Source organism: Stegostoma tigrinum, chromosome 8 (assembly GCF_030684315.1).
Source record: "Stegostoma tigrinum isolate sSteTig4 chromosome 8, sSteTig4.hap1, whole genome shotgun sequence".
Taxonomy (NCBI): Eukaryota; Metazoa; Chordata; class Chondrichthyes; order Orectolobiformes; family Stegostomatidae; genus Stegostoma; species Stegostoma tigrinum.
This window is the reverse complement of record NC_081361.1, coordinates 45,896,479-45,919,953: the sequence shown is the minus strand read 5'-3', so window position 1 is coordinate 45,919,953 and position 23,475 is coordinate 45,896,479. Positions and strand designations below refer to the sequence as shown.

General features: G+C 40.2%; 1 protein-coding gene across 2 annotated transcripts in view; it reads left to right on the top strand.

Annotated features, from left to right (window-relative positions):
- Positions 1-20,256, top strand: part of ncf2 (neutrophil cytosolic factor 2) — a 34,801-nt gene extending 14,545 nt beyond the window's left edge. The window contains exons 7-16 of one of the 2 annotated variants that reach the window (XR_007248490.2): positions 1,682-1,725; positions 3,935-4,076; positions 6,451-6,498; positions 7,997-8,072; positions 9,283-9,335; positions 11,675-11,826; positions 14,666-14,780; positions 14,889-14,973; positions 15,438-15,541; positions 18,293-18,406. Coding sequence is in view for 1 of the 2 variants with exons in the window: in XM_048540037.2 (XP_048395994.2) it covers positions 1,682-1,725; positions 3,935-4,076; positions 6,451-6,498; positions 7,997-8,072; positions 9,283-9,335; positions 11,675-11,826; positions 14,666-14,780; positions 14,889-14,973; positions 18,293-18,399 (822 nt within the window). In the remaining variant the exon portion in view is untranslated. Of the gene's footprint in view, positions 1-1,681; positions 1,726-3,934; positions 4,077-6,450; positions 6,499-7,996; positions 8,073-9,282; positions 9,336-11,674; positions 11,827-14,665; positions 14,781-14,888; positions 14,974-15,437; positions 15,542-18,292 lie in introns of both variants that reach the window. The other variant, XM_048540037.2, reaches the window with a different exon arrangement.
- Positions 20,257-23,475: the final 3,219 nt, after the last annotated feature.

Below are 23,475 nucleotides of genomic sequence, written 5' to 3'. Positions count from 1 at the left end.
ATAGCTATTTATAGATTTATGCATCCTAGAACTTTGATAGCTTTTTAGATTTCTAGCCTTTTTTTTCCTTCCTGTGTTTATTTCATATTGCTGATTCACTTTCATAATCACTCTCACTCTCTTTCTTGAATTGATGGCATCTGTGAAATACCTAACTTTCTGAGCCAGCGTCGGTCTGCTGCTGTCTGATATCTAATGCTTTACATTTGTCATTCATGGCTCAGTTTTTTATCCCTCACGGCTTACAGCCTATTCAGAGACTCACTGCTCCAAAAAATTTCACCAGCCACATACTGCCTGAAATTTGAAAGAACAGAAGCAGTCATGATCTAGTTGAATGGTGAAGCCACCTCAGTAGAACATACATAGAACAGTACAGTACAACACAGTACAGGCCCTTCAGCCCACAATGTTGTGCAGACCTTTTACTCTAAACCTAAGGTCTATCTAACCTCCACCCCTACCTTATACTATCATCCATATGCCTATCTAATAGCCGATGGACCGAATGGCTCAGACATGCTCCAATTTCCCATTTTTGTTGAGTTTTGGATATAAAGAAAGGCAGGAATTTGTAGCAATGTACACATTTTTGTTTTCTCTTTCCATTTCTGTTTTTGATAACAGTGACTCATAGCAGAGTGCAGTCCAGCATGAAGCTGTGGTAGAGCACACCTCCCTTGTGAGTGCGCCTCATGAGTGCTGCTGGCCAATTAATCTATAGGATCCACAATAGTCAAGCCTACCCCAACAGCCAAGCACATTACTATTCAGTCAGTAGTAATAGTAAGTGGAGATCCTGGCTGATTACCTTTTTCCTCCACTCTCCATCTCTAATTTTGGGCTAGGAATTCCTCTTTACTGTTGTCCTTGATACGGCCAGTTAGGATATTGCTGTCCCTGCTTTCTTAGTCGGGTTCAGTGGGTACTCCACAATTAAAATCTTAGAAACTAAAAGTTATCCTGTGAGTTTGCACATCATATCATTCCAGATTATCTTCAATAATTAGGAAAATACAAATATTCCAAATCAGACCTGATGACTTTGATTGCCTTGCTTAACCAGAATCTGTCCGCCTCTATGTTAAGGTATTCAATGACCCCCTCCTTGACCAACTTGTGTGGAAGAGAATTCCGTAGTTTCACAGCCCTCTGATTTTCTGATTTTCCCCTCATCTCTGTCCTAAAAGTGCATCCCCAAGACCCTTCAGGATCTTGTACATTTCAATCAAATTGCCCTTTGCACTTCTGAACTCTAATAAAATCAAGTCCAATCGGTCTAATCTTTTCTTTATAAGATAACTTGCTCATTTGAGGATTAATCTAGTAAACCCCCTCTGATCCTCCAGTGCATTTCTATCTTTCCATAAATATGGAGACCAAAACTCCATACAATAGTCTAGGTATGGTCTCACCAATGCTCTGTAAAACTGAAGCATAATATATCCTCTTTTGTATAATTAATTAATGCACAACCTTTGGATCTTTCTATAATGCACCATGATAATTCATCTTACCAGTTCAGGGGTGTTATCACAAACCTCTGGATCAAGTGATACCTCACGGTCCAGGGGTAGGGACACTACAACTACACTATAAGAGAGCTTGTTCCTTTTATTCAGTACTTTGACTGGTGTTTCCAGCACTTTAATGGGATGTTTTATTCCAATCGAATTAACAGGCACCGGACCATATTCCTGAAAAGAAAGCGCCAGAAAAATTGAAGTAAGTGAATCCTACTCATTGATATATGTTACTTGGAGTTCCAACCAGCATTTAGATATGTTTACTGATTGGCCCCTGTCAAGAAGATGTGTCGTTATCTGTATGATATGTGACCACTGTGAGTTAAGGAAACATTCACACTGTTCTGGATGTAAGACAAACTATAGGATGAAGATCCACAGATGAGCCAGTAATTACTGTCACTGCTGAGCACAGTCTTAATGACTGGCTTCATGTCACAGTTATTTTTCCTGAATTTGTTCTGTTTGTTCAGTTCCAGATAGTCAGACTGTACAGGCTAGAATTGGGGCTTAACCCTTACACGTTTCTAAGCTTCCATTTACACAGTTGCACATTACAAACAAATACCTGCAAACCCAACAGCGGCTTGGGGCTGAAGTGCAAATTGAGCACAAAGGAATTAATGCCCACCACCTAAATTCAAATCTAATGTAATTAACATTGCCTTTGCTGTTATTGTATTCTTTGTGCCCAAAAAGACCATTCATACATCACACATGTTCCTCGTTTTTCAAGGACCGCAACTTCCCCTCGACAGTGGTCGAAAATGCCCTCGACCGCATCTCTCTCATTTCCCACAACTCATCCCTCACACCCTCTCCCCACAATAACAGCCAAAACAGAATCCCCCTCATCCTCACGTACCACCCCACCAACATCTGGATCCGACCCATCCTCCGCCACTTCCCACATCTGCAATCTGATCCCACTACGAAGGACATTTTTTCCCTCCCCACCCTTATCTGCCTTCTGGAGGGGCCCGAAACATTAGCTTTCCTGCTCCTCTGATGCTGCCTGGCCTGCCGCATTCATCCAGCTCTACACCTTGTTACCCCATTCGTACACTGCACCTTCCACAGATCATGTACAATCTGTCCCTTTGTGATTTGCGCTTCTTTCATTCATAATCACACGGAAGAACAGTCATTCATTCTGAATTATACCCCCGTCTGTTGGGTCCTACTTGCCCTGATTTCCAGCGGCAGTGTAACAACTGTGTGCTTTGGAGAAATATGAGCATTGCAGTGCAGCTCTGTTGTCATTCAAAAACTATTCCTAATTAAGCACTTATATGGTTTCAGTTGTGGAAGCACTTTTGCCTCGGAGTCGTAAGGTTCCAGGTTCAAGACCCATTCCAGAGCTCGAGGGAGCGACCTTTATTGTAGATACTGTCTTATAGATGGTACTGGGCCTGAGCTGTCTGCGTAATGGGGTGTGAAAAATGCCAAGCCAGTGTTTCAAAGAAGAGCAGGTTGGCATTTCCTCGTTGTCCTGGCCAATTAATTCCTCTATCTACATCACAAAGAACCGGATTACCTGATCATTATTAGTTACTAACTTTAGCCTCTTCCTGGAGGTTTGTTCATCTGCCATCTTGAGACAGGTTATAAGGCAACAAGCAGAATTCTATCTTTTAGTAAATGTAATAACGTAACAATACTTTGGAAATTTGACATGGTGCATGGCATAGCATAGGAGTTAATAGAATCCCTACAGCGTGGAAGCAGGCCATTCAGCCCATACTGACCCTCTGAAAAGTATCCCATCCAGACCCACACCCCCTACTTTATCCCTGTAACCCCACATATCCCATTTCGTACTTAACTAGCCTGCATGTCTCTGCACACAATGACCATTTAGCATGGCCAATCCACCTAACCTGCACATTTTTTTGGACTGTGGGTGGAAACTGGAGAAAACCCATGCAGACAGGGAGAATGTGCAAATTCCACACAGAGTCGCCCGAGGGTGGAATGGAACCCAGAACCCTGGTACTGTGAGGCAGCTGCGCTGACCACTGAGCCATCGTGCCATCCCATGATGCTGGTCCGTTGGCATCTTAATAAATTATCTGGATAAGAGATAATGGGTACTGCAGATGCTGGAGAATCCAAGATAACAGAGTGTGGAGCTGGATGAACACAGCAGGCCAAGTGGCATCTTAAGAGCACAAAAGCTGACCTGATGAAGGGTCTCGGCCCGAAACGTCAGCTTTTGTGCTCCTAAGATGCTGCTTAGCCTGCTGTGTTCATCCTGCCCCACACTTTGTTATCTCAAATTATCTGGATATACTGCTTAAAACCTTATGACATTAATGACAATAATGATGTCTTAGATTGGATAAAAGATATGAAGACAACACGAAGAAATCTGACTTCAAATTTCCTAAATATCTTCTTGCCCACAGGACACTGGAGGGTGTACCTCACCGCGTGCTGTTTAATTTCCTCCCAAGTAACAAACAAGAGCTGGAGGTAAAGTGTGGAAATATAGTCTTCGTGCTGGAGAAAGGAGAGGACAACTGGGCCAGAGTTACATTCAACAATAAGGCAAGTCGAGTTCATCCACCAGAGCACTTCTCAGGCAAATCAATGAGTGACTGAATAAAACCACAGGGTTGCAGATGACTAACCAGCGGCTGTGGAATCACATTCCAGATTCTCTCATTGCAATAATATTTTAGTAGCTTTCTGATGCAATAATGGCCTGGAATCTGATGACATTTACAGCGACCTTCTGATGTTTTGTTTTTGATGGGAAGCAGCGCCATACCCATAGGCTCCTTCATCAAGCACTGAAGGTTACTCTTGGGGAGCTGGCATTGTCCACAATGTGCAAAATAGCAAGATGAGGTCAAAGCAAAATTGCAACTGTGCCATTTCATTGCTCAACGCTGATAAGGTACAAAGGTTCAACACCAGAGATTACCCCACCATTCCTGAGAACTCGGGCGAAAGGGAAAAATTGTTGTATAAAAGTTAATAAAAGAAAACAAATCCGTGTAACCAAGTTAATTCTAAATATTGTACGTTTGTGGGTGACCAGGGCTTTCCTGAAATTCAGCAAATTAAATTTCCCATCAAAGTGCCCTGCCCTTCAGCAGTGACACAACCCACAGCCTGGTGAAAAGCTGGAGGAGACTGCAAGCCTCAAAGGTTTGTTGTAAATATTTGGCAATTCTCAGCATTTGGCAGCTGGGACTTTGAAACGGACATTGCTTCCCTTCTTTGGTCTCCTGGTTTTAGGAACATGTCATGAGAAATCATGAGCAAAAATACTTAATTATGTATGACTTCTTTAAGAGAAATACAGTCACTTAAGAATTTGATAGTGACATCATATATGTTGATTAATTTGAAATAATGTGATGAAATATCCACACCTCAGTGTAGTGTAAGCAATCTGTGTCTGACCTGTTGCTGAAATGGCTTCTATGCAAGGAAAAGGTGATAGATTTGTTGTACCAGCCTCTGGTGTATTTTGTACAAGTGTTGTTACCATATTTTCAGATCCTCTTCTTGCTTCCTTCGCCATCTAGTGGCTGTACTGAGAACTACCCAAACTGAGGCTGCTTCTGTTGCAATTCTCAATTTCATTTTGGGTTTGGGTGACACCCCTATTTTGGGTTATGGCATTCTGAATTTGGAGTTCCAGAACTATTGCATAGTTACTGTCAGCCCTCACTGTACAAGCCTGATCATGTAACCGCATGGTGCAGGGCCCAGGAAAACCACAGCTATTTTTTTGGACTTATTCGATGGAATATGGGTGTCACTGGCTGGCCACCATTTATTGGCACTCCTAAATGTCCTTGAGAAGGTGGTGGTGAGCTGCTTTCTTGCGCTACTACAGCCCATAAGAAGTAGGAATGCCTGTAGTATCTTTGGGCAGGGAATTCCAGGATTTTGATCCAGCAACACTGAAGTAATGGTGGTATAGTTCCAAGTCAAGGTTGAGTGTGGTTTGGAGGGGTATGTGCAAGTAATGGTGTTCCCATGTATCTGACCTCCTAGGTGGTAGAGGTCATGGATTTGGAAGGTCAAAGGAGCATTGATAAGTTGCTGCAGTGCATCTTGTGGATAGTACACTCTGCTGCCACAGTGTGTTGATGAAAGGAGTAAATGTTGGAAGGCTGAATGGGGTGTCAGTCAAGAAGACAGCTTTGACTGGATTGTCTCAAGCTTTGAGTCTTGTTGGAGCTGCATCTATGCAAGAAAATGCAGTCAACTTCATCATTGAGATGATGGACAGATACTAAGGAGACATGAGTGAGTTACTCGCTTCAGAATTCCATCCAATCACTTGTTGTTGTAAGTCTGATATTTAAAAATATTTTTAATCAACCTGTAGAACAGGTGGACTTTATAGAAGATCACCACTGTGTCACAAGAGCCCTCTCCAGTATTTATGTAGCTTGTATAACTCAGTTTCTGGACAGTGGAAATTCCCAGTTTGTTGACATTGGGAGATTCAGTGATGGTAATGCCACTGAACATCAGATGGGGATTTTGAGGTAAATTCTCTGGTGTAGATGGTCAGTGCCTCGCACAGATGTTGCTGCTTGTTGGCCCAGACCTGAATATTGTCCCAGTCTTACTACAAAAAGCATCATTTCAACAAAATGTGTTTGTAACCACAGCAGCTTTGGTGGAACCATGGGACAATAATCCCTGCCTTTCCTCTTGAGCACTCAACTGATTTTCACTCTTTAACATTTGAATCCAAATGTAGGGTTACATTGGACATGATTTTATAATATTGACATGCTTGGATTTGTTACGGTGGTTTTTTCTGGGGTTTTTTTGCCACTTTTGACAGAAATGGTAATGTTAAAACTTATTTCTGGTTGCTCAGGTGAGTAAATCTTTCTGGGAAAGATTTCACTATAGACTTTTCCTAACCGAGTTTTGTTTTGGTTGTCAGATTGGCTTGGTTCCCTGTAACTACTTGGAGCCGCTGGAAGCTGAAAAGGTAAAGCTGTGTGTGAGGTGTTTATACAAGTAACAATCTGTTCTGTTTGATACTGAAAATAAAACTTCCCAATTCTGTTGAGAAGCTCGGATGCTGTCCATTCAGAATCGGAAAGTGTAATATTCAATCCCTGCTTCTTGCTGGTTATATTCCAGGTTGTGGTGAGAGCTGTATAATCAGATCCAGTGCATCAGGGTTCTGTAATAGGAGCAATCAGTCAGCATCGCAATCCCAAATGCTCTCTGGTTATCAGTGCATGAGTGTGACTGTGCTGCCTTTGTGGTCTTCCTCCTTGGAATCTCTTCTCTCCGAGGGAGAGAATCTGTGGAATCCTTCACCACAGAGGGCTATCAGGTCATCAAGTATATTCAAGGCTGAGCCAAATTTTTAAACAGTAAGGGAATCGGGGATTATGTTGAAAAGGCAGGAAAATGGAGCTGAGAAGTGTCAGATCAGCCATGATCTCATTGAATAGCAAAGCAGACTCAAAGACCAAAGGGCCGCCTCCTCCTCCTGTTCCTACATCTTCTGGTCTTAATGGACTTGCAAAAGCAGAGAGACCCATGTGTCTATGTAAATAAGTCATTAAATGTAACAAAGATAACAAAGTGTGTAGCTGGATGAACTCAGCAGGCCAAGCAGCATCTCAGGAGCACAAAAGCTGACGTTTCGGGCCTAGACCCTTCATCAGAGAGGGGGATGGGGAGAGGGTTCTGGAATAAATAGGGAGAGAGGGGGAGGCGGACCGAAGATGGAGAGAAATGTAGCAAGACAGGTGGAGAGTGCTGGTAATAAAACATACAGTACTCTGGGCTTCATAAATAGGGGCGGAGAGCGGGATGGTTATGATGAACTTGTTGAAGGCACTGATTAGACCTTGGGTGCGCAATTGTTTTCAGTTCTGGGCACCATGCTATAGTAAGGATTGGACAGAGTGCAAAAGTGATTTACGAGACTGGTTCCAGGGATTAGATATTTAATGTATGAAAAGTTGGGACTGTTTTCCTTGGAGAGGAGAAGGCAAAGAGGAGATCTGAAGCAAGTATTCGAAATCATGATGTGTCTGGATGAGTGAATAGGGAGAAACTAGTAAATGGATCCAGAATCAAAGGTTATGGGTTGCAAGTGGTTTGTAAAAGAAGTAAATGTGAAGGAAGAAAACTGTCTTTTTCGAGCAGTGAGTAGTTAGGGTATAGAATGCATTACCTAATGGTGGGGTAGAAACAGGCTCAACTGAGGTATTGAAAAGGGTATCAGCTGATTATTTAAATGGAAACAATGGGATGCTTACAGGCACAGGCAAGGGATTTGTAGGATTTAATCTAGGATTTTCTGATTTTTATATTTGTATAGAACTTAACTTAAAAGTGAGCTGTGTGGTTTATTTTGTTAATTTAGTTTTGAAAACAATCCTATTTTGGGTAATGTATGAAGAACACAGCCTACACCCTACCCCTGCACCCCAAAAGATAACATTCCTTGCGTCATTCTTGACTAGGGTGAAAAATCCCCCCCTGCTGATATTCCAGCACCACCGACAGAATCTGCTCCAGAAAGACCAGTCATTGTTCAAGGTGAGCAGTTTCCACGTATCAGCAAATAGCAGGACTGTAACTGCATCAGCTTGATGTTATAAATAGTTGCTGGAAAAGTATGGAACTTGCATATTGCTGATAGACACATTTATTGAAGCTTCTTATCTTGCATTCGTCTGGATATTTTGCAAGAATGTAAATTCAAGGCAGACTCAGATTCTTCCCACACAGAATGCACCCATTCATGCTCCTTGACAGTTAACAACCAGATTTTGTAAAATTTTAACAGAGATAATGGGAACTGCAGGTGCTGGAGAATCCGAGATAACAAAGTGTGGAGCTGGATGAACACAGGGCCTAGACCCTTCATCGCCGAAACGTCATCTTTTGTGCTCCTAAGATACTGCTTGGCCTGCTGTGTTCATCCAGCTCCACACTTTGTTATCTTTGCAAAATTTTAAACCTGGCAGGTTGAATCTAATTGATCAATGCATCGCTCTGAAAAATGAACCAGCCAAAAGCTGTCACCTATTTTGTTGAGTTGAAACAGGTTCAGTGTGTGTAAGTTTCCTTCCTAGCTGCTCATCTATTAGTATATGTAGTTTCCAGTATTCTCAAGTGTACCACAATGGAATCCAGTTGTCAATCGGGCAACACCTCTACCAATCAGCAGTCTCCTCTCATGCGGTATAAATGTTGGTTTACCCCTTGAAACTTGTATTCTTGCAAAATGTCCTGATCAGTACAAGGTGAAAAACTTCAACAAAATGTCTTTTTTTTTAGCAGTAATAAGTTAGACTTAACAGATCATACGAAATGTGAAGAACAAAAATGGCCAAAAGTCTCTAAGGAATTAAATCTGTGAGGTCCCGTGCATTCTAACAATGACTTAGAGCACTGTGTGGCTACAGCTTTCAGTCTTATTTTAGTGGAAATGTATTGAACATATGCCAGGCCAGCTCTCATCCATTGGAGCTGAGAAATACCTTGCAACATTCCAAGTGAAATTGGACAAATACTTGATGCAAAGCAATTTGCATTTGATAGCTGATTCAAAGGAAATAGATGGCTGCTGTCCTGTTGGCTGCTGATTACGGCCAACAATGAGTAAAGCCTAGAGTGCACTAAACTTTGAGTGACCTGGCAATGAGTAATCACAATTGAGAAAATAATGTATTCAATTTAAAACTCTAATAGGAGTGCACTGATAGGAGTTAAATTCACAGAAATGAATTTGTTCATCTTTCAGATGAGAATCTACGCACCAATACAAGCCAGCAGGTGACAGGATCTTCAAAAAAGGTACAGGTAAAGGGGATGGAAGATACAGAACAAGTCATTAATTTGTTTTATAACCTTACTATAATTCTTAAAGTACTTCATGCACAACAGAAGCCATTGTGTGTTATGTAGCAAAGGTTATAATCATTGCCTAGACTAGAAAAAGCAACTTATTGTTAAGAGAGAAATGGTACTTGGTGTTGTTAGGAAAAGGAGAAGGCCATTCAGCCCCTCAAGCCTGCTCCATCATTTTCATAAGATCTGATTTGTAACTTCAAGACCACATTTCCGGCTTCCTCGATAACCCTTTGCTTATAATAACTAACTATTTCTGCCATAAAAAATGAAAGACTTTGCATCCTTGTAAGGAATAGAGTTCCAAACACTGTCAACCCTCCGTGAGAACTTTTTAAAATCCCATCTTTGTCTTAAGTAGGTGAACCATTTATTTTTAGTGTCAGTCCCCAGATCTAGATTTTCCCACAAGGGGACAACATCCTTTCCATATTGACCCTGTCAGGTCTATTGAGAATCTTATGTCTCAGTCCAGCTCTTTCTGGTCTAAACCCCAATGGATACAAGCCCAGCCTGTTCAACGTTTTCCTGGAAGACAAGCTGACAATTCCAGGTGTAAGTCAAACAAACATCTATAGTATTTACATCCTTCCGAAAATAAAAATAAGGACATCATTAACTTTTACAGTGTTCCAGATATAATCTCACTAGTGCCCTGTAAAAATGAAGTGTAATCTCCCTACTTTTGTATTCTGTGATTTTGTTCTGAGAAGGCATGCTGGCCATGATACAAGGAAGAACTGCTGTTTTTCTTTCTATAGAGCAGTGGGACTTGAATACATATGAACTAATGAAATACAGTCAGAGCCTTTGATTAGATTCCCTACAGTGTGGAAACAGGCCCTTCGGCCCAACAAGTCCACACTGCCCCTTGGAGCATCCCACCCAACCCATCCCCCTATAACCCACACACCCCTGAACACTCTGGGCAACTTAGCACAGCCGATCCACCTAGCTGCACATCTTTGGACTGTGGGAGGAAACCCACGCAGACACGGGGAGAACGTGCAAACTCTGCGCAGACAGTCACCCAAGTCTGGAATCGAACCTGGATCCCTGGTGCTGTGATCCCTGCAGCGCTAACCACTGTGCCGCCCCTTTGTTTCAATATTCTAACTGAAGGCAAACATCTCCAAACTAGCACTCTGTAATTTGTTATCCTAGAGTAGCTCAGATTATGCATTGAAGTTCCAGAGTGAGACTTCAACTTAAATCTACGACTGTAAAATTGCTACCAATTACACCTGCACAATGACAAACACAAAAGCTGAATCTTAATTTCACACTGGTATAACGATGTGGCAATTTCTTTGAAAATTGCAGGTAGGCTTTCTCATGTTTTTGAGAGGCAAAAAGAGTGATCATTTCCTACAAATCTGAATCATTTCACAGATCCTTACGCTCTGAAAACATTTTATATATAAAGAGGATTATGCATGCTGTAAAGGGAAAATGGTTTTGTTTTGATCTGAGTTTTTCTTAAAACCTATACGTGCTTGTGGTGCAGGTTTGGTTAACAGGATGCTTTCTCATTTTTTTTCTGAAGTGGTCATGCGATAGCTGCTTGCGTCGTGGAAGTCCCGGTACTGAAGATTTTCCCATGGCACAGTTAGGAAAGGAGTTCCAGCCATGTGACCCAGTGATGATCTAGCAAAGCAGAAACAAAATATTGCACATGCTGGGAATCAGTAATGAAGGCAGGAAATGTTAGAAATACTCAGTTAGTCAAGCAACGACTATGGAGAGGAACAGAGTTAACTGTTTCAGCACTGTGCTGTTTTCTCAACATTTTGATGAGTACAGCTCATGACTTTCTTTTCAATGAACTTAACAGAATTTCTTCAACAATATTTTACTTGACAAGTCCAGGGTTCAGTTGTCCTAAATTTGGGACAAATCCCCCGATACTGGTGAGGAGAATTTTGTAGGTTCAGCAAGGTCTTTGTTGTTTTTTTTTGGTGCCTTGGTCAATACTAGGCTATTTTTATTCTTCAACCTTTCTGCAGTATTTTGAGACAACTGAGTGACTTGCCTGGTTATTGCAGAGGACGGATAAGAATCAGCCACCTTAACATAAGACTGAAGTCACACGTAGGCCAGATTGGATCAGGCTGGCCCTTGTTATACATGCTTCATCTCAATTGTGGAATAACACTAGATGAAGAAATGTAATTATTCATATAAATCAGTGTGAGGACACAACTGTCTGTAGTAATCCATCTGATTTTTCTGACTTGTGTAATCTAAAATGTCACCAACCTGCAATTTTCATCCTTGTGAAACAGAACAAGGATCATTCGGTGCCTGTACCTTCCATTGTTAAAGTGCACTTCAAGTACACAGTAGCTATACGTGTCAAACCAGGGTTGTCACATAATGAGCTGTTGGCTGTTATCAGTAAGAAGTTTCAAATACCTGAGGAAAGACTTGGATTAAGGTATGAGTGATATCTTATATTTTAAATGCCGTCATAAAAATGCTTTATTTTCACACTGAATTCATTATTTATTTAATTTTTGCACTTGCCAGTTGAAATATTATTACTTAATCAGGTTTGACACTGTTGAGAAGCAAAGTGAACACACTAGTGTGCCCAACTCTGATCTTCCCCAGCACCGACACCACATTCACACTCTCTCACACTCTTAAACCACTTGGTAACTTGAGCAGCACTGTCAATTAATTTCAAGATTGATTTGCACTGTGGATGGCTATCTGAAATTGCATTGAGCATGTGCAAGCCGTTTCAGCTTAATCATTATTGTTAAGAAAAGAAAGAATTGTTTCATTTCAAATCCAGAGATGAAAGGATAGTATGCTCATTCTCTGCATAACCAAAGAACCAAAACAAGCTGCATTTAACCTAAACTTATTTATAGTGAACAACATTTAACACATTATAAAGAAAAATCCATCAAATTAATAACTTCTTACAGTAGGTTGAGAGTTGTTTGTATCCTGAGATGATTTATTATCAGAGATAATGGGAACTGCAGATGCTGGAGAATTCCAAGATAATAAAGTGTGAAGCTGGATGAACACAGCAGGCCAAGCAGCATCTCAGGAGCACAAAAGCTGATTATCAGGTACCTTTCCTACACAAGCAATTTGAACTTGAATCATTTATTGGTACGTTTCCGCAAGTGCTCCTGATCCACCATTGCTTTGTTTGAATTTAATCTATTTTTCAAATCCACTTGTTCAGAAGTGTCATTATATACCTCTGGAGCAGGTGCGACTTGAGCGTGGGTCACCCAGTTCATGGGTGGGGACACGAGCAGTGCACCACAAAAGGTCCCAATGTTACTTCACCTAAAATGCAGCAGGAGGAATATGCATAATCAAAATCATACTTCTGGTGAAATTATGATAGCAAAGTGGAAGCAACGTGAAGTAAATTCTCAGCTATTGCCGATGTCAACATTGTTCAAAGCTTACTGAAGAGATATGGATTTTTTTTTCTGGGATGTGGAGGTCGGGCAAGAGTAGAGGCAGTAAAGGTCGCGGAAAAGAGGGCTAACTGTAAATAATTACTGACCATGAAATGAGTCTGAAATATCAGTAAATGTTGGTACAGTATTGTATAGAGGTTAGCATTGTCAGTTTTGTGACTCTTCCAATGTGAAAATATGCTGCTCCTTTACACAGTTCATGTTAAGTCTATGAATCTTTTTGCAAAACAGCTCATCACATTTCTATTGCATGAAGATTAAAGACTGAAGACAAAATGATGCCAATTGTTAGTCACCATGCATTGAAAATTATTAGAAATGCTAATCTATTATGAAGAACAAGCCTCTTTAATTTGTTAGAGATAATGGGAACTGCAGATGCTGGAGAATCCAAGATAATAAAATGTGAGGCTGGATGAACACAGCAGGCCCAGCAGCATCTCAGGAGCACAAAAGCTAGTGGATGCAGTATACCACATTGGCAGATGTGCAGGTGAACCTCTGCTTAATGTGGAATGTCATCTTGGGGCCTCGGATGGGGGTGAGGGAGGAGGTGTGGGGGCAAGTGTAGCATTTCCTGCGGTTGCAGGGGAAGGTGCCGGGTGTGGTGGGGTTGGAGGGCAGTGTGGAGCGAACCCTTTTGTGCTCCTGAGATGCTCTTTAATTTGTTCATGGGATGTGGACATTTCTGGCTAGACCAGCATTTATTGCCCATCTCTAATTGCCCAGAAAGCAGTTAAGTGTCAACCATATTATTTTGGGTCTGAAGTTACATGTAGGCTAGACTTGGTAAGGATGGCTGATCCCCTTTCAGAACGGTCATGAGTGAACCACATGGGTTTTTATAACAATTGGCAGTTGTTATTTACATGTTTTCCACTATGCTGGTTACACAATGGAATGGCCCACTCCTATTCCAGATCAATTTTATAAACATGTGTATAACATAAAAACATCAACACAATTGCTGATTCAGGTGATCTAACTTTCTTTTCTTGGATTATTCATTTACATTGCTGGTCAGTTAAAATAATATTTTGAAGGGCACTTTCAGTGCTTTTTATCAGATACTTAGGTAATTTAGTTCGTAAGTGTTCACCTGAATTTTCACTGGTTCCACATGAAGAACTCAAAACGCACTTTGTGCTCCTAAGATGCTGCCTGGCCTGCTGTGTTCATCCAGCTCCACACTGTGTTATAAAGGCATCTCCTGTTTGGCTTGGACAGTAATCACTGTCCTACTGCTGCCTCTGTTATTAGTTAGCACTGGCTTGTAACAGCTTGATGATTTAGAATGAACACTCGGATTAGGTATTAAAGCAAATTACTTGAGATTTTGAACTGTTGTTCATAATTTGGTACGCATGTCAATCACCATTTCATGAAGTTCCACATACTATTAATAATGGTTCTTACTTGGTCTTTCCCCTTTAACCTTTTTTTAATGCAATTGCTTATTTTTAGTCTTTGACATATAATTTCCAATACCTATAGAAGCTTAAGAACATCAGGATACTTAAATTAGGGCATAAGAGCTCTTGAGGTATAGTGGTAATCACCCTGTCTCTCTACTAGGAGACCCAGGTACAAGTCTCACCTGGGTCCAGAGATATGTAATAACATCTCTAAACAGGCTGACTAGAAAATATCTACCAATATTGGGATTAAAGTTAACCATATACCCTACTTAAGAGGAGATATATACAGACGTTTAATCCCTTTGGGTGAAATTGGGATTGCGTGTAGGACAAATCTGTTGCCAGCTTTCATGAATGAAATGAAGAGAAATGTGCTTTCCATCTTGAATGACTGTTCCCCTTTCAGTTACAAGTCACAAGAGAGTGGGGAGCTCATTCCCATTACCAGTGAAGTGAAAATGAAGAGTGCATGGACTGAAGTCAGAAATCAGCGTTTGACTATTTGGTGCAAGTTTCTGGAGGTAAAGAGGCGTTTACGCATATCCTAAATATTTAGTGCTTATTATATTGACATGCTATTTTTGTCAAGTTTGTGACTATTTTTAAATGAATGCATCTTTCCACAACAGGTGGTCGCACTGTATGATTATGAGGTCTCTGTGCCTGCTGACCTGGGTTTTCATGAAGGAGACATTATCCAAGTCTTAGCACATGGTGAGATTTTTTAAATTTCAATTCTAATTATTTAAGGTTCTTAACCACACATGTTTTTCATAACCTTTTGGTTGGTGATCCTTCTAATGCTTCTTTTTTGGAGTAACCATTTTGTTAGTAGTTTGTGAATTTTACAATTGATAAAGTATTTATATCTGAATTGCCAATTCTAAGTATTTGCATTGACCAATCAACTTCACAAAAATATATTATACCTCACTGCTTATATCTTAAAGGAAAGGAAAAGTAAATTGAAAAGCCCCGCTCAACTATTGATGTGAATGATTTCAGAGAAAGAAACAATGCATAGATACATGAAGTGGGAAATATGGAGTCAGCACCTTCCCCCCCCCCCACCAAGTTCATTTACCACTTACCCCACTGCTTCACCCCCACCTTTCAGCAAATAGTTCTTATCACGTTTGCCCACCCTGTTACCGTTATCTATTCACTTCCTTTTCCAGTACCCACATATCCAATGCAGTTTTCAAGGTTATCATAACCGTTGCCTCCATCACTGAGTCTGGGAGTGAAAATAGAACAGTCAGTGCAGATTGCAGAAGGAAAGGTAATGCTTGATCTTTTTTATTACCCTGCTATGGGGAGGATGTTAAATTGTAGAGGGTGCACAAAATATTTACCAGAGTTCTACCAGGAATGGATGGTTTGAGCTATAGGGCTAGGCTAAGACATTTTTCACTGGACCACAGGAGATTGAGCGGTGACCTTAGATATTTATAAAAATCACGGAGTATAGATAAGGTAACTAGCAAAGGGAGTTCAAAATTGGAGGGTATAACTTAAAGGTGAGAGAAGAAAGATGTAAAACTGATCTGAGGGGCACACAAGGGGATGGTTCATACGTGGAATGAACTGTGAGGGGAAGTAACAGATGCAGGTACAATTACAACATTTAAAGAAATTTGGATAGATAGTGAATAGCAAGTTTCAGAGGGCCATGGGCAAAATGCAAGCAAGACTAGTTTGGGAAACTTGGTCAGTATGGACAAGTTGGACTGAAGGGTCTGTTTTCGTGTTGCAGGACCCTATGACTTATCAATTCTTATAAATAGCATTGAGAGAAAGGCCAGAACAAGTCAGTGAGCGACAATTTGGTAAATGGAGTATGATAGTACAGGAAACTGAAATTGCCCACTTTGGCAGAAGAAAATATATTATTTAAATGGTGAAAGATTGCAGAGCTCTCAGATGCAGAAGTATCTGGTATCCTCACACGTTAATCACAAATGGTTAGTAAGTAGCTACAGCAAATAATTAACAAAAAAATAGAATATTTTTGCAAGGGGAAATGCACTAAAGTAAGGAGTTTATGCTTCAGTTAACTAGGGCATTTGTGACAATAATATGAAGTGTTATGTATGTATTGGTCTCCTTATATAAAAGAAGGGTGTAGTTATGTTGATTTGAGGGATAAATGATGCTTGGGACACCAGAATAATTCTCCTGCTCTTTAAAATTGTGACGTCAAATCTTACACGTTCAGGCAGGGAGATGGGATCTTGGTTTGACATCTCATTTGTAAAATAGCAGCTTTGACATTGCAATGACCCCTTGGTTCTGCATTGTAGTATCAACCTTGAATTTCATCCATAGGCCCTGGAATGAGACTTAACCCTGAATCTCACAGCCCCAGATTAAAGAGTACTACCAGCTGAGTCACTGCAGAGACTCCTTGCACACTGATCTCTTAGGATTTCATGTCGTCTTTCTATTATACTCCTTAAAAAAAGTCATTTTCTGCAAAAGGCAATCTTATTAACTAGATATGCTGTCTGTTATGTCCAGGGAGCATTAACAGCTGAATCCCTTTTTGATTTTGTATCACTGAGCCACTTTCAGAATGTAAATTCATCTTTAGCCATTACACCCATTTTCTTCTTATCCCCTTGTATATTAGGGGTTTCACAACTTTTACCTCTGGTAAGTCCCATAGGTCCATTTCCAAGATTTTGAGGTACAAACTAAACAGAAGTAAAGAAGGCGTATGGTGTGTTGGCTTTCATTGGCAAGGGATTTGAATTTAAGAGCCACGAGGTTATGCTGCAGCTCTAAAACTCTGGTTAGACCACACTTGGAATATTGTGTTCAGTTCTAGTCAACTCATTATGGGAAAGATGTGAAAGCTTTAGAGAGGATGCAGAGGAGATTTACCAGGATGCTGCTTGGACTGGAGGGCAGGTCTTATGGGGAAAGGTTGAGAGAGCTAGGGCTTTTTTTCATTAGAGTGAGGAAGGATGAGAGATGACTCGATAGATGTGTACAAGATGAAAGGCATAGATTGTTTCCCAGGACAGAAATGACTATTACGAGGGGGCATAATTTTAAGGTGATCGGAGGAAGGTACAAGGGAGATGTCAGAGGTAGGTTCTCCACACAGAGTGGTGGGCATGTGGAATGCGCTGCCAGCAGCGGTAGTGGAGTCAGAGACTTTGAAGTGACTCTTGGTTAGGCACATAGAGGATAAAACATAGGGCATGCAGGGTAGATTGATCCTAGTAGGATAATAGGTCGGCACAACATTGTGAGCTGAAGGGCCTGTACTGGACTGTATTGATCTTTGTTCTAGAAGTGGTTCCAGAACTGATTATAATAAAACATACTTCCCCAATCTGGGAGGAAAAAAACTGCCCTAAAATCTTATGTTCTTTTGTCTCTTCCAACTGACCTTTAATTTTGTTTTAATTATCTTGGTTCATCTCTATCTTCCCTTATGATCCTAAAATCAATCCTATTAGTACACAGTGCTTTGTCTTTCTTTAGCCTAACTAACTTACCTAAACCGTCCATTATAATATCAATCATTTTACACTCAGCCACTTCAAAATTCACCTCATTGGCCAGTCTTTAGTTTAAAAAAAAGTAGTGTTATTTAATTATCAGGCATTTATTGCAGATTTCAGTAGATAATTTTGTCCTCTAGAGTCCCCACTTAATTTATTTTTAAATAGAGACATTTTGTTATTGCCTTTTTTCTTTTAGAAAAGTGTTCCTTCAACACACTACTTTTCCTTAACCTGATCTTAAACTTTAGGCTCCCATTGGTAAACAGAAGTTGTGTTTTAACTTTTGAAAAGGATCAAACATGCACAACTATTAATGTATATAATCTACTTTGTGAAAAATTTAGCAAAAATAGGCAAATTGAAGGTTTATTCTGAAATTGTGAAACTATGAAATTCTAAAAGTGTACATATATATTGCTAGTCACCAATGTACTTGACTTTCAAGTCAGAAAAATTGGAACCTCTCCAGTCTCATTTCAGAATTGTGTTTAAACATTTAAACTTTCTTTCCACAGTAAACAACAACTGGCTGGAAGGACAATGCAATGGAAATACTGGCATCTTCCCAGTGAATTTTGTTAAAGAATTAAGCACGGCCGATAAGAATAATTCAGTAATGTAAAAGAAATTCTAAACGCGTGCGCTGATTTCTGAAATGGTCCTTTTTCTCGTCCGGCGTTACTAGAATGCATTGGATTTTTAAAATTGTTTTATCCAAACACCGGATTGTGTCTGGGTTCGTGACTGCTATCAAAAATAGATTAAGAAAAAGCTGTTTTCTCTCAGGCTGTGTTTCAAGGCAATGTCCCAACATTTTGCATCACTCAAAATTGCACTGATGTACATTGTAGACTTTCTTGGACAACAACATTTAACTGCTGGAAACATCCTGCTTTCCCAAAACTGTTTGTTTTGAATGCCTTTTGGTTAATGTCTTAATTATGAACAAAGAACCTATGTCCAATTATTTGATTGCTCCACCAATCATTTTCTCAGGTGGCTAAGGTTATCTATCAACAATTTTTACTTCGGATGAATCAAAGCTAATTCCAAAATATTACACAATATATCTTCAGTACAATAAATAAATTAATTTAAAGTTAAGAAATTCATAGGGGATCAGATTAATTATTTTACTTTCACTCACCAGTGTTCAATTGCTGTTTCTGCTTTTTTTTTAAAAAAAAGACATTTTTACAGCATCACCTACTCTGACCTTTAAATGACTGATATAAGATGACAAAGTGTGAAGCTGGATGAACACAGCAGGCCAAGCAGCATCTCAGGAGCACAAAAGCTGATGTTTCAGGCCTAGACCCTTCATCAGAGAGTTCATGCATTCTATTTATTTTCAGGTCCATGTAGGTATTGGATATTACACATTTTAAACAACTGTGGTCCCTCAATGTCCAGCTCAAGATGAGAGAATAAATTGACTGCTGAAAAGTCACTTGACTTTTATAATCACTAGATTATTCAAACTTCTTGAAATTTCCAAAATGGATTATAACAGACTCTTCTGAACAGCAGCTTTTCTGTGGAAGTCCATCCTTTCCACTGTCAAGGTTTACTCTGAAACATAAGGACAATAAACCCTCTGTGCCTGGGTAACAAAAAAAACTCGTCACCTTTTCTCAGTGAACAGCTTTTATTTACCTTCTATTTTATATCAATGACTTTTTTTGACAGCTGATTGCAACTACTTTGATTCCATGGAAGATAGCTTCCATTATGCATTCAGGGGCACTCGTCATGCAATTGAAATTACTTGGATTATGAAATCCTTTTTAATTATGAAACATTACCGGCTTTGAGGCTGCCTGTAAACTGACAGGAAGAACTCAACTGCAGGAAAAAAGGCTGCACCATCCTGCCTCCTTCAACAATGTGGCTCAAAGCTCATTTGAAGCCTCTTTGAATCTGTTTCAAGAACTCAGTTCACATACAAAGCACCACAACTGTTAGCACCTGTCCTTCATCCTGCTGAACAATATTTTATTTTAAAGGAACTCAATAAATTCATCTGGATTCTGACTCCAGCCATCTGATCTTAACTCCAAAGTGGGAAATCTCCTTCCTTCACAGAGTTGGTTTTAATTTTTCCAAAGGTGCACTCCTTGCTTTAATGGTTGCATTTGCTGCCACTACAAAATATATTCTGCCCATATCACTGCTAAAGAATTTGCAGATAGCTTCCTGTAAAGATCAGGATCAACCATACCATTTACCATTTCTAACAATTTCAGTACCAATAAAATGTATTTTAAGATTTTATCATCAGTGCAACTCAATTAAAGTTAATTCCAGGTTCACGATCTGCTTGCTGTTCCACTCCCAACACTTGGTTAATATGTTGGTGAGCCCTGGCTTTGCCTCCCTTCTCAGCAAATGAGCAAGATGGTTGGATGAAGCAGAGAGGGACTTGGAGGCTGAGCTGTTAGGGAGGTAATAAATGTGGCAGTGACTGGAATGCTGAATAGGGGGCTGGGCAACTACAGTCATTGAATCATCCAGCATGGAAACAGACCTTTCAGTCCTACTTGTTCATGCCGACCAGACATCCCAATCTGACTTACTCCCATTTGCCAGCATTTGGTCCACATCCCTCTAAATTCTGCCTGCCTAATAACTGAAAACGGCATCTGGACGTGTACATGTTGTAATTGCACCAGCCTCCACCATTTCCTCTGGCAGCTTGTTCCGTACATACACCACCCTTTGCATGAAACAAAAAAGTCAAGTCCTTTTTAAATCCTTCCCCGTCACCTTAAATCTATGCCCTCTTGTTTTGGATTCCCCTACCCTGGGCAAAAAGACCTTGGATAGTTATCCTATCCATTCCTATCATCATTTTGTAAATCTCACCCCCTCAGTCTCTGAAGCTCCAGATTTAAAAAAAAACTCCAACCTATTCAGCCTCTTCTGATAACTCAAACCCTCCAGTCCTGGCAACATCCTTGTAAATCTTTTGTGCCCCCCTCACATTTAACAACATCTTTCATTTAGTAGGGAGAACAGAACTGTACGCAGTATTCCAAAAGTGGCCTCACCAACGTCCTGTGCAGCCACAACATGGCCTGCCAACTTCTCAACTCAATGCACTGACAATAAAGGCACACGTACCAAATGCTTTTTTTTTTAAAAAAGCCACCATGTCTACCTGCACCCCCAGGTCTTTTTGTTCAGCAACACTCCACACAGCCCTACCATTAGTGGTATAAGTCCTGCCCTGTCCTGGTTTCCCTTACCAAAATACAACATCTCACATTTATCTAATTAAACTCCATCTGCCACTCCTCAGTCCATTGCCACATCTGATCAACATCCTGTTGTACTCTTAGATAATCTTCACTGTCCACTAACACCTTTTTTGGTGTCATCTGCAAACTTATTAACCATACTTGCTATGTTCACATTCAAATAATTTATATAAATGTTGAAAAGCAGTGGACCCAGCACTGATCCTTATGTCACATTGGAAACCTGTGACCACCAATCTGAAAAGCAATTCTCTACCACCAACCTCCATCTCCTACCTTCAAGTCAATTTGTTAGCTCCCCTGGATATCATTTGATTTAATCTGACTAACTAATCTGCAATGTGGAACCTTGTCAAGTGCTTTGTGACGTCCATAAGTAACATCTACCGCTTTCCTTGTCTACCACTTCAAAACAAAAACTCAAACATGATGACATGATTTCCTATGCACAAAGCCCTGTTGACTATCCCTAGTTGGTCTTTGCATTTCCAAATGCACGTAGAATCCACTCCAACAAAATACTCATCACTGATGTCAGGCTCACCGGTTTGTAGTTCTCTGGTTTTTCCTTACCATCTTTCTGAAATAATGGCACCATGTTAGCTGACCTCCAGTCTTGGGGCACCTCCCCTGTGGTTATAGATGATACAAATATTTCAGCAAGGGGCCCAGCAATCTCTTCCCTAGCTTCCCACAAAGTTCTGGTTATCTAATCAGATCCTAGGGATTTATCTACTTTTATACCTTTTAAAATCACCAGCACCTCCACTTCTGTAATATGAAGTCTTTTCAATACATCACTATTTCCCAAGTTTCCTAGCTTCCATGCCCTTTTCCACAGTAAATTCTGACATGAAATATTTGTTTAGTATCTCACCCATCTCCTGTGGATCCTCACATAGATGTCACTAGTTATTCTTTTGCACTTCATGTTGATTCTCCTTAACTCTATTTGCCAAAGCTATCTCATGTCTCATTTTTGCCCCCTCCGTTGATTTCCCTTAAGAATGCTCCTACTGACCTTATACTCCTCTTTGGATTTCTCCTTTGAACTGCCTCCAGTACTAAATCTTTTCAAGTAAGGACATCAAAACTGGACATGATATTCCAAATGTGGTCTCACCAATACCTTATATAATTGCAACATCTCCTGACTTTTTTTTTAAAAATCCAGTTCTTTTACAATAAGTGCTAGGATTCCATTTGCCTTTATTACATGCTGCACCTCTATACCCATTTTGTGAATTATTCACAAAGATGCCCAGATCCCTCCACACTGACACACTTTGAACGTGCTTCCCATTTAAGTAATAATTTGTTCTTTATTTTTCTGAAAAAAGGGACAACCTTATCTTATTTACATTAAAACTTCATTTGCCAGATTCTGGTCCATTCTCCTAGTCTGTCAATATCCACCTGTAAACTCCCTCTTGATAACAGCCTGTTTTCCCACCAATTTTACTGTTATCCGCAAACTTTGCTATGTTATACCGCCCCTTACATAGATTGTAAATGGTTGAGGTCTGAGAACCAACACTGTGGCTCCCTACCAGTTACAGTTCACCATCTAGAGAAGGATCCATTTATCGTGATACTGCTTTTTAATCAGTCAGCCAATCCTCGACTGTTAACCCCCTGGAATCTAACCTTCTGGATCAGTCTTCATTGCAGCTTGTCAACTGCCTTCCGGAAGTCTAGATATACCACATCCACTGGATCCCCATTATGTGCGTATAGACAGTGCAGATCTCGGGCTGGAGAAACACATGGGATGACATTAATGGCACAATGGAGGAGGAGAGGAATTTTTAATAATGTCCTTCCTGGCTCAACGTATGTGATTAACGCAGCAGTAGATCTTTACAAGGTGAGAACAGTGGAAATAATACTCCTTGCCTACACCTATGTCTGTTGCTGGTGACTTAAATCAAACAGACACTTAAGGTGCATATACTACATATGCAAGCCTCATCTAAAATCATTACATTGTCAGAGACAGCAGGGAAGCAGAACTGTTGGGGAGGGAATGATGTCAGTTTACACCTGTCCATCACATTTAAAAAAAAATCAGGTTGTGCATGTCACTGGCTAAGCCAGAATTGATTGTTCATCCATAGTTATTGTTCAGAAGGTGGTGATGATCTATTGATACTAAATGACTAGGATATTAACACCATGGGAAGTACATTTATACACAGTTAAATAGTGTTTATCAGACTCATCAAGACAACTTGTCATGAAATTCCAAGCTCCTGAGATGGAAAAAATGAGTTGTGACTTATGTCTATAAGTCTCTCTGCTCGTGCATCAGTTTTAGAATTTTATTCTTGACTTGATATTCCCTTATTTGATAACACCCCTAAAGTACTTTGAAACATTTTATTAATGTTGTTTGAATTTTGTCCTGTTCATTAATATAACCAAGGATATGTACAAAA